Raw genomic sequence first — 12,008 nt, forward strand, 5'->3', positions numbered from 1 at the left:
GGCTGATGGCTCAGAGCCTGGAGCCTGTTTCCGATTCTGTGTCTCCCTCTCTCTCTGCCCCTCCCCCGTTCATGCTCTGTCTCTCTGTGTCCCAAAAATAAAATAAACGTTGAAAAAAAAAAGCCAAAAAAATTTAATAGCGATAAAGAGAGACATTTTGCAAAGATAAGTAGAGTAATCTATCAGGAAGATACAGCATATGTACTGGTGTTAAATCCACCTGGTGCTAAAAATGGAGCGCTGAAGTAAATAAAAAATTGACAGAATTGAAAGGAAAGGGAGACTGTAACAATAATAACTGAAGATGTCAATATCTCACTTTGCATAAAGGGTATAGCAACTACATAAAAGATTATAATGTGTATAAACTTGAAAAATAAAAAAACACTATAAACCAAATAGACCTAACACCCTTCTAGAGAGCATTTACCCAACTCCAAGAAAACACAAATTTCTTTCAAGTACACGTATAGAATGTTCTCCAAGATAGATCATATGCTAGGTCATAAACAAGAGCCAATGAATTTAAGATAATTGAAATCATACATAGTCCCACGTGCTATCTTCAGCTGATGGAGGAAGACATATCTACCTAATTCTCTTCTTTAGATGCTTTTAGAAAACATGCGTTTGGGGGCAGGATAAGATTTTGGTCAGCCTCATATTTTCATCTCTATTCAGAAAGTAATTTTGTGTGGACCCATGGTCAGTCTTCATTTTACAAAATTCCAGTGTTACTTCTTGAAATATTAATAGATACTGTTGATTCATATTTTATTATCGTTGGCATTGTTATTAATAATAATAATAAATCTAGTCAATTAAAAGAAGTTACCGTAAACACGTTTACTGAACAGACTACCAGGATCAAGGATACACTTTGCATCCTGTATTTTGGATCAGACTTATGTTTACATAATATGTAGTCCACACAAGCCACTGCCTTGTCATGAAATAGGTCTCTTTCCAAGAGGCAAGCAGAGATTGACCCCTTGAAAGTTTCACTGATTCTATATCTTCCTCCGTATTTGTCATAGAACTAGAACAAATAATCCTAAAATTAGTATGGAACCACAAAAGACCCTGAATAGCCAAAGCAATCTTGAAAAAGAAAAACAAAACTGGAGGTATCACATTTCCAGATTTCAAGTTATATTACCAACCTGTAATGATTAAAACAGTATGATATTGGCACAAAAATAGACACATAAATCAATAGACCAGAATAGAAGTCCCAGAAATAAACTCATGATTATACGGTCAGTTAATATTTGACAAAAGAGGAAAGAATATACATTTGTAAAAAGACAGTCTCTTCAACACATGGTATTGAGAAAACTGATCAGCTACATACAAAATAATGAAACTGGACCACTTTCTTACACCATACACAAAAATAAACTCAAAATGAATTAAGGATCTAAATGTGAATATCTGAAATCAAGAATCCTAGAAGATAGCACAGGCAGTAATCTCTCTGACATTAGCTGTACCAAGATTTTTCTAGATGTATCTCCTGAGGCAAGGGAAACAAAAGTGAAAATAAACCTAGGACAATATCAAAATGAAAAGCTTCTGCACAGCAAAGGAAGCAATCAAAACAAAAACTAAAAGACAGCCTACTGAATGAGAGAAGATATTTGCAAATGACATATCCAATAAAGGGTTAGTATCCAAAATATATAAAGAACTGACACAACTCAACAACAAACTAACAATCCAATTTAAAAATGGGCAGAAGACATGAACAGACATTTCTCCCAAGAAGACATTCAAATGGACAACAGACACATGAAAGGATGCTTATCCTCACTAACCATCAGGAAAATGCAAATCAAAACCACAGTAAGATATTACTTCACACCTGTCAGAATGGCTAAAATAAAAAACACAAGAAACAGCAAGTGTTGGTGAAGATGTGGAGAAAAAGGAAACTTAATGCACTCTTGTTGGGAATGCAAAATGGCACAGCCACTGTGGAAAACATTATGGAGGTTCCTCAAAAAATTACAAATAGAACTACCATACGATCCAGTAATTCTGCTACTAGGAATTCACCCAAAGAATATGAAAACATGCATTCAAAAAGATAATTAACCCTTATTTTTATTGCAGCATTGTTTACAATAGCCAAATTATGGAAGCATCCCAAATGTTCATCAATAGAAGAATGAATGAAGAGGATGTGGCATGTATATACCAGGGAATATTATTAAGCCATAAAAAGGAATGAAATCTTGCCATTTGCAACAACATGGATGGACCTAGAGAGTATAGTGCTAATTAAAATAAGTCAGTCAGAGAAAGACAAATACTATAAGATATCGTTCATATGTGGAATTTAAGAAACAAAACAAATGAGCAAAGGGAAAAGAGAGAGAGAAGCCAAGAAAGACTCTTAACTGTGAAAAACAAACTGATGGTTATCAGAGGGGAGGTGTGGGGGGATGCTTGAAATAGGTGGTGAGGATTAAGGAGTATACTTGTCCTGATGAAAAGTAGGTGGTAAGGAATTGTTGACTCACTATATTGTTCACCTGAAACTAATATAATACTGTATGTTAACTGTATCAGAATTTTAAAAAATAAAAATAAAAATAAAAGCAGTGGTTGAATGTAGTTATTCAACCACACCTCTAACTTACAAACTAAAGGTATCCAAAGGGTCAACAATCACACACACACACACACACACACACACACACACACACACGAAACCTAGGTAAATAAATATACGCAAAAATGTTGTAGGTATGCAAAACAGATTGCTTTTAATGAAAAATGAATTTAGACATTTTCCCAAATGGAAATGATGAAGATTATTTGTGTTCGATCATAAAATAATATAAGATCAAATGAATACATTTATAAATTGTTGAAAACTCCAGTTATTTCAATCAAAAAAGTTCTGATGTTACATGGTAGTCTAAGATTCGACTGTCACTATTTGAACAGACAGTAAGTAACATGTCTATTATACATAATAAAGGAGGTACATACAGTACCTCATGGGAAAATTTCCTAAATAGATTAGCAATCTAGAATTTATCAGAAGAATCCAGAATACCAATATCCACCATAGCAGCATGGACGATAACAGGCATATCCATAGCCACGATAGCCACATCCGTAGCCACATCTCAGGCCATTATAGCCATAGCCCAGGCCACCATAGTAATTGTTGTAGAAGTTCATAGTGTGAGGAGAAGTCTCAGATGAAGAGAAGAATCGTTTTCTAGGGTGTTAAGTTTACAATCTACAGGGGCCTTATATGCCAATTGAGTGATATATGGGGCAAACCACAATCTATTGGATTCATGTTTCAAACTAAGTGGCATTATAATCATCTCAAGAATTCCGCGTAACCAATATATCTATAACACAATTTTGCCATGTGTCAGGATGCCTGTAATGAAATCATGCGTTTTAACGAAAGTTTTTTCACCTATTGTGGTGACTTGTTTGCTCCAGATGTGAGATCTAAAGTATATTACTAACTACCACGAGATCACATAACCCATACAGATTTCACTTCTTCAAAATTCTTTTTTTTTTCTTTAATAAGATCCTCCTTCCCATCTGCAAATATGCACCTTTGGAAACAAAAGAATGGTTTCACAGAGGTAGAGAAGGATGGAAAACTTGTGGAGAAGATGTGGCAAAAAAAAAAATTTGTGGGGGGGTATGAAGAATCAAGAACTTAGTTTCACTTTATTAAATTCTTGAGGGATGTCAAGTGATCATTTGGATATGTGTCAGAATTGGAAATGTGAAATGAGATCAATTGGCTAAAATAATGTATGTAAAATAATCCTTGAAGAGAGCTTACATACTATATTGTACACCTAAAACCAAAATAACACTGTATGTTATCTACACCAGAATTAAAATTAAAAACTTAATTTAGAAAAAGAGAATTTCTGGGGCACCTGGGTGGCTCAGGCAGTTGATCATCTGACTTCGGCTCAGGTCATGATCTCGTGGTCAGTGAGTTCGAGCCCTGTGTGGGGCTCTGTGCTGAGCTCTGTGCTCAGAGCTCAGAGCCTGGAGCCTGCTTCGGTTTCTGTGCCTCCCTCTCTTTCTGCTCCTCCCCAGCTCACGCTCTGTCTCTCTCTCTCAACTCAAAACTAAATAAACATTAATTTTTTTTTTTACAAAAAGAGAATTTCTATAGAAACTATAAAAGGGTCAAGCGCCTAGCTGGGCACCTTCATATTTGAAAACAAAATCTGAAAAAGAGAAAAGAAAAAAAAATACTAAGAGGGAGCAACTGGAGATGCTGAAATTAAATCAAATGTGTGTGGTAGGATGTAGGTAAGTGTCGGGGAGCCTTTCAGGAAGGAAAAGAGAAACGGGTGAATCTGAACACTTCTCAGAGACTTAGTAAAATGAAGAAGGCTGAATCTCTAGATGTGACAAGATTGGGGTGTTGGTGAGACGTTCAGGGGCGGTTTTAGTGGGGCGTGGTAAGGACCAAAGACCAAAAGGTGTGATCAAAGATGTAGAGAACAGAAAGCTACGATGGAAACACGTGTGGTTTGCAATGAAACAGAAGAAAATGGGATATTAGCTGCAAAGGAGGACGCAAGGAGCGTTCTTTTACTCTGTTTTTGATTATGGGATGTACTTAAGAACCAAACATAGTTCAGAAAATCACAGCAGAAAACAAATTGTCAATGGAATCTCACTGGGCTGGCAAGCTCTTACTGCTATCATCAGAGAAAGAACTCAGTTCTCCAGAAGAAACAAATCAGCTCCAGGAAGTAAATTCTATAGAGAAATAACCTAGTGAATGTTGTTATTAGAGACATCGTATTGCACAGAACAGTAATGTCTTTTGCAGCTACGTTAATCAACTACCAAAATTTTTTTTAAAAGTTAATAATAGGGTTTTTTTTTTAAATTGACTGTTACCATTTAGCAATACAAATTTCAGGTGATGTTCTAAGAACTTAGCCTCGAGGAAGACTGATCATCACGTTATTTAAATTAGTTTTTATTTGCAAACTTATTCTAAGTTATTACTTGATTGACTGCACTGTGACAGTTGAAGTTACTTTTATTTTCCTTACGAAAAATTTGAAAATGATATAGTGAAAATGTCCTCTCCTTGTAATATCTCAACCCAGCACATGGTGAATAAAATGACCCAATAATGTGTCTATTTCATAAAAATGAAGCTACCAAAAGACATGCATGGAAAGAACATTCAAACACACACATTAAATTACAGGTTGAATGTGTTTCATAGGATCCTTAGTATGAAAACAGTCTATTTTTTTTAATGTTTAATTATTTTTGAGAGAGAGAGAGAGAGAGAGAGAGAGAGAGAGAATGCATGAGTGGAGGGAAGGGAAGAGAGAATTTGAAGCGGGTCCTGTGCTAAAGAACACGATGTGGGAACTCAGGAACCTTGAGATCATGACCTGAGCCGAAGTCGGACACTTAACCGACTGAGCCACCCAGGTGCCCCTGAAAACGTTCTATTTTATTAAGAGGCATTGACTCATTAGATATACTTAAAAGGACAGATGGATTGGAAAAGTTTTAAATCTTATGTCTTCATTCTTATGATCTCTGGAGAAGAGTTAACTAAAACGCAGAGAGTGTCCAACTGCTTATTCTCTCTGTCCCCACCTACGGTTATGAGGGGATACATAAAAATAATAGTTTGACTCAGAAATATCAATACAATAACAGAAATATACTGACAGATTACACATGATGTGTGGGTAATGACACCTCCCCAAATTCATTCTTGTAAAGTCTGTCATGTGAAGCTATTCTCACTTTTCCTGTGCCTCCCCATGGGAGGCATTTTCACATTAATTTGAATAAAGACTAATAATAATGCCAAGGTTATGCAAGAGAACACAATATGATTGGTTACAAAGAGAATAATGATTGGGTGTTTTGCTAAAGGAACGGACCTCTGTGTGATACACTGATAAACATAAATACGTGATGTTAAACCTGTTGGATAGTTACTTAGAATATAATTCTAATATTAATGATAATACTAATTTGTATAATTGTGTGCCTGATTTAGAGGGGAAAAAGCAGAGCATTTGGATTCTGAGGGATAACGTCTGTCTTGTAGTTCTTAGGTAGAGACTGAACATAAGTGAGAATCAGACCTATTGGTATACATAGAAAAGTGTAATACATTTTGCTCAGACTTGGTATTTTGAAAAATTTAACTAGATTATTATCAATATCATGAGGATGAAAGTTACATTATGGTTTTAGTATAGAAAATGAGCTGAAACCCTGAAGAAAACAATTAACTTGGATCAAGAGAAGATGGGGCACCATCGGTTAAGCATCCAACTTGGTTTTGGCTCAGGTCACAATCTCACATTTCGTGGGTTCAAGCCCTGCATCGGGCACTGCGCTGACAGCACAGGGCCTGCTTGGGATTCTCTCTCTCCCTCTCTCTCTCTCTTTTCCCCGACCTTCCCCGACCGCACTGCTCTCTCTTTCTCAAAATGAATAAATAAACCTTATTTCTTTAGAAAAAGAAAAACTGATGAGTCAAAAGTAATTTGGTTCTGGGGCGCCTGGGTGGCGCAGTTGGTTAAGCGTCCGACTTCAGCCAGGTCACGATCTCGCGGTCCGGGAGTTCGGGCCCCGCGTCAAGGCTCTGGGCTGATGGCTCAGAGCCTGGAGCCTGTTTCTGATTCTGTGTCTCCCTCTCTCTCTGCCCCTCGCTCGTTCATGCTCTGTCTCTCTCTTCCCCAAAAATAAATAAAACGGAAAAAAAATTTTTTTTAAGTAATTTGGTTCTTATGAAATGTTAAAAATGTTAGTGCAACCAACCGATGCCAAGAGCAAATAAGATTGAGACTAATAAATGTATTCTTTCTTGATATAAAGGATGGTTATATGAAGCTGAAATGAAAGTCTAATTTGGGACAACACTGCCTTGGTGTGAGGGTGTATCTCCTCTCTTTGAAGCCCTCAATTGGGTAAGGAGAGTCCAAACTGACAGCCAAACACAACAAGCCTCCCAAACACCTCCAAGAATTATTTTATGGTAGAGGAACAACAGACTAATTAGATTAGTCATAAAATTAGCCAGTGGCATGATATATATGGCGGGTGACACCCACATCGAGAGCATATAAAAAGGCCCTCTGGAGGGGGAGTTGTCCACAGTGAAGTGACACTTCTCCTCGCCTTCTCTACACAAGCACAACCTCAACAGCCAACACCATGTGTGGAAGCTACTATGGAAACTATTATGGAGGCTGCGGCTACGGGGGCTGTGGCTATGGAGGCTGTGGCTATGGAGGCTGCGGCTATGGAGGCTGCGGTTACGGAGGCTGTGGCTATGGAGGCTGTGGCTATGGAGGCTGTGGCTACAGAGGCTGTGGCTATGGAGGCCTGGGCTGTGGCTATGGCTCTTGCTATGGCTGTGGCTTCCGCAGACTGGGCTATGGCTATGGATGTGGCTCTGGCTGTGGCTCTGGCTGTGGCTACTGGTAATGAGCACCCCATGGGGGGCTCTCACCCTCTACGCCTGGATGTGGCATTCACCAAATCTGAGCCCCACGCGGTCTGACCTTTGCTGAAGGCTTGCCTTCTGGTGCCCTTTGGTCAAATACAGAATTATCATTCCTGTATTCAACTCATGAAAAGTGGGAGCATTTGAAATTCACCCTGAGCACTGCGTGGTTCCTCATTGCCTTGATGCAGTCACAGATTCTCCGTTTCGATTTTCATGCAAGAACTATTTCTCTGTTTTCTTAATAAACTTATTCGGTCTGAAATAATAAACCTAGCTTTCTGTTCATTTAATGTCCTCGTTTTTCTACTTGGGTAAGGCACTGATAGCACGTGTTATGCTGGTTTATTGTGAGGACGAGAAAAGATAATGTTTGTCGATTTAGTTAAACATTGCCTGGAAACGCTATTTGTTCCAAGTGCTTTTACACCAAAACCATAACCGGCAAAATACTTTAGAAGATACAAAAGTTGGCATACGATTCTCCAGTTCTAATCTGTTTTGGGGCATAAATAAGAAGCATTTCCTATGCTTCTTTGACACAAGAGGTAGAGAGGTTTAAACCTATTCTTCTACATAACTCCAATGTATCTGGAAATACATAGTTTTTTTAAGTGACAACTTTCCTAAAATCCATTACATATTTAACTTTAGAGCCATTTGATGGCATTCTATACTCTTGTTTTCTTGAGATTTCTTTCTCCTGTGATTTATGTGATTTCACAGTGGTAGCTGTAATCACTTGTTTTTCCACTAATTTTCTGTGACTAATGTGCCCGTAAACTTGGCCAATTATCTTCTCTTGATAGAGCATTTCAAGCTTTTGTGTTAGACATGAATGAGTTTAAGTAGTGTTTTAGCGCAAGATAATGGATATGTCCCAATTCATTTTGACTGGCCCAAGGTAGTAAAAAAGTTGAAACCATAAGAAGGAATTAAGATCCCTGGAAAAATCATAACCCAGAAGGAAAGCACCTTCTTTTTTTTCTTTAGAAAGCCATTATTTTATGAAAACTTGTCTTTCTTAATTTCCTTTACTCTTGAAGCTTAGAATTTTCTATTTCATAGTATGCAAAAGCTTGGATGGTCTATGCTGTCCATCCCAAGAAATGGTAGATTTTAAAACTATTTTGGCCTGCCTCATAGGTCATAATAATTGAACACAAATAAATTAGATATTGATGCAAATTAGATAATAGGCCCCTCATTATAGACTCACAAGACAAAATTGTTGCTGATTATAATTTTCCAAGATCTGCCCTTAAGCTTTTTTTTTTTTTTAACGTAGCCTCCACACCTAGCACAGAGCCCAACATGCGACTTAAACTCAAGGCCTGATCTGAGATCAAAAGTCAATGCTCAACCGACTGAGCCAACCAGGCACCCCTGCCCCTTACACGGTCTTAACATGACCATATTTGGTTGACATTGTTATCTTCTCTAACATATTTCACTTCGGGTTAAATACCACTGCTAACAGCCCCAAGCGAACATCTACCTTGTATTCACATTGGTTTGTTCACTTCTTTAATAGCTTCAAATTATGAATGACTCCAACCGAAACTGGAAAACATAAGATTCCTTTACATTTCCCTGTTCCACATTGCTTCTTTTTTTTTTTTCTTACAGTGAACACTCTGGGCCCCAACACATTGCTGTGTTAACTCTATTCAAACCTGCGCACAATATACAGTCTGAATTGCCACACTGAATGCAATGCCCGTGAGCAACCTCTAAAGTTTCTTAGCAGCATTTTTAGCATCAGAAGAGATCCCGCCAAGAATGGACAGATTATTGTGTTCAACATTTATATGAATTAATTTTCTTCCTGAGTAGTTATGCTATTCATTTTATGGGGGATATTCTTTTATTTCCATTTATATTCAATTTCAGGTGTATTTATTCTGTTTTTTTTAATATATTAAGTATTTCCATGGTTCAGAAATCAAAACTATATAAAAAGATATATTCAGACAAGTCTCATGCCTATATTTATCCCTCCCATCCATTTGCACTCACCCCATTTGTATTTTCATTTTCTTCTGCTTTCTTAGTGCAGAAGCAAGCATAAATATTGTATTTATGTATTCTTAGTTTCCTTTTGTGTTACCCAAAGGTTGCATACTTTTTGCACTCTTTCATCATTCTATTTTATGGGTTTTATTTTTCCTTTTTTTATCCTTTATGCTTATATTCAGCCTTTCAAAGAGGAGTCACTTACATTTAGGCATTAAAGAAGTGACTCACTGCAGATTTTGGTACTCCAAAAAATAGTATTTTTCTCTATATAAACTCATTTCTCCCAGCATTTACTTTTGAAAAATTTCAAACCCTCAATTAAGTGGAGAAGGCAATATAATGAACAGCTAAGTACTCTCTACCTAGATTTGACAATTGTTAGCATTTTGCCACGTTGGTTTCCCCCTTTCTGCCTGTCTGTTCTCTGTCTCTCTCTGTGGCTCTGTGTCTGACTCTCACCACACACACACACACACACACACACACACACACGAATGCACAAGCACATGCAATCATTCCTGAACAATACTGTTACATAATTCATAGTAAGATTCAATTTTTTAATATTTCTTTTTTAAATGTTTATTTATTTTTGAGAGAGAGAGAGAGAGAGAGAGAGCAAGCATGAGCTGGGGAGAGGCAGAGACAGAGGGAGACAGAATCGAAAGCAGGCTCTGCACTGTCAGCACAAAGCCTGACATGGGGCTCAAACCTGAGATCATGACCTGAGCCAAAGTCGGATGCTCAACTGACTGAACCACCCAGGCACCCCCTATATAGCTTTTATTTCTGATACAGAATTCAATTCATAAAAACTATCATATTTTGCAACTTATTGCTTATTATAATCTAGCATTTCATGAAATCTAGAGCACTTCCCAAACTTCTATTATTTCACAATGTTAATAAATATATATATATATTTTAATTTTAATGTTTATTTTTCAGAGAGAGACAGAGAGACAGAGTGCAAGCAGGAGAAGGGCAGAGAGAGAGGGAGACACAAAATCTGAAGCAGGATCCAGGCTCCGACCTGTCAGCACAGAGCCTGACCCAGGACTAGAACTCACAAACCGCGAGATCATGACCTTAGCAGAAGTCAGAATCCCAACCGACTGGGCCACCCAGGTGCCCCAATACATTAATATATTCTTAACATTGCAAGATAATTATTTACTAAAACATGCCAAAATCTATTTTTTCTGATTGCATCAATTATAATATATATTTCATAATCCAATACATATTTTAAATTTTTTAATATTTTTATTTTCATTTTTGAGAGAGAGCAAGAGCAGGGGAGGAGCAGAGAGAGAGAGACACACACAGAATCCAAAGCAGGCTCCAGGCTCTGAGCTGTCAGCACAGAGACTGAGGTGGGGCTTGAACTCAAGAACCATGAGATCATGACCTAAGCTAAAGTTGGACACTTCACCGACTGAGCCACTTAGGTGCCCCTCATAAACCAATATTTTCTGAAACAAAGATTAAGATCATTATATATGCCAAAAGTTAGGAAACCGAAAGGTCAATCAAGCATTGAGTGCACGTAAGGCAACTTTGTGCCTTATAATAAATCCTGAGACCAAAATTTCACCTATGAAGTATCAAAATTGTATCTCCGAGAATCCTGGGTAATAGGTGAATTACTTAAGAACTTTACACTATTTTTTTTTTACATTTATGATGCTTATACCCCTAACACACATAAGTTTCAATGTTGTGCATTCACCTTGGATCCCCATTTCCTCGAATTTTGGGGGGCAATAGTACTGTATGTTTTTCAGCAATGAGGAAATGACTCTCCATTTGCTGGGGGTGTTACAAGCAAAGTGCCTTCAGCTGAAGAGTACCCCTGGCACAAAACAATACCTGTTTCCTGCAGCCAGCCTCCTGTGATGGATCAGCGTAGGGTATAATGACATGCCTTCTCGCCCCAACCTCCAACTACTCTTCTGGGAAACCCCAACTTCAGAATCTCCCATATTGTTTCCTGAGCCCTCCACTGAACCTACAGCCAACTCGGCTTCCCCCCGCCCCATCCAGTCTGCCTCTGCCTCTTCATTTCTACAATATTCATTCCAGGAATTAATTGCTCTAAGAATGGTCTCATAGAAAAATAATCTAATCTGGGGTCACACAGTGCACCCAGTTGTCACACTGTCTAGTCTCTTCTATGACCCTAATATTCTTACAGATTATAAGAGATTGTCTTTTCTTTTAGAATATTCCTCAGTTCTGATTTGCCTAATGTTTCCTCATGATTAGAACAAGGTTACGTAGGGTGCCTGGGTGGCTCAGTTGGTCAGGTGGCTGACTTTGCCTCCAGTCAGGATCTCACAGTTCATGAGTTTGAGCCCCGTGTCAGGTGCTGTGCTGACAACTCAGAGCCTGGATCTTACTTTGGATTCTGTGTCTCCCTCTCTCTCTGCCCCTCCCCCTGCTCTCACTCTGTGTATATCTCTCTCTGTCTCTGTCTCTC

General features: G+C 38.0%; 2 protein-coding genes across 2 annotated transcripts; one reads left to right on the forward strand and one right to left on the reverse strand.

Annotated features, from left to right (window-relative positions):
• Positions 1-3,048: 3,048 nt before the first annotated feature.
• LOC125174403 (keratin-associated protein 22-1-like) lies at positions 3,049-3,195 on the reverse strand. Its single transcript, XM_047873965.1, has one exon. The coding sequence runs from the start codon at positions 3,193-3,195 to the stop codon at positions 3,049-3,051; it is 147 nt and encodes a 48-aa protein (XP_047729921.1).
• Positions 3,196-4,388: 1,193 nt separating this feature from the next.
• On the forward strand, positions 4,389-7,488 carry LOC125174551 (keratin-associated protein 21-1-like). Its single transcript, XM_047874059.1, has 2 exons — positions 4,389-4,432; positions 7,194-7,488. The coding sequence occupies exons 1-2, from the start codon at positions 4,389-4,391 to the stop codon at positions 7,486-7,488; spliced, it is 339 nt and encodes a 112-aa protein (XP_047730015.1).
• Positions 7,489-12,008: the final 4,520 nt, after the last annotated feature.

The sequence above is a fragment of the Prionailurus viverrinus genome, chromosome C2 (genome assembly GCF_022837055.1).
Source record: "Prionailurus viverrinus isolate Anna chromosome C2, UM_Priviv_1.0, whole genome shotgun sequence".
NCBI lineage: Eukaryota > Metazoa > Chordata > Mammalia > Carnivora > Felidae > Prionailurus > Prionailurus viverrinus.

Excerpts from the sequence above, each read along its gene's own strand:
- LOC125174403 (XM_047873965.1), bottom strand. The coding sequence starts at position 3,195 with ATGAACTTCTACAACAATTACTATGGTGGCCTGGGCTATGGCTATAAT.
- LOC125174551 (XM_047874059.1), top strand. The coding sequence starts at position 4,389 with ATGAAGAAGGCTGAATCTCTAGATGTGACAAGATTGGGGTGTTG. Across the intron at positions 4,433-7,193 it reads GTGACAAGATTGGGGTGTTG|CACAACCTCAACAGCCAACA; the intron begins GTGAGACGTTCA and ends TCTCTACACAAG.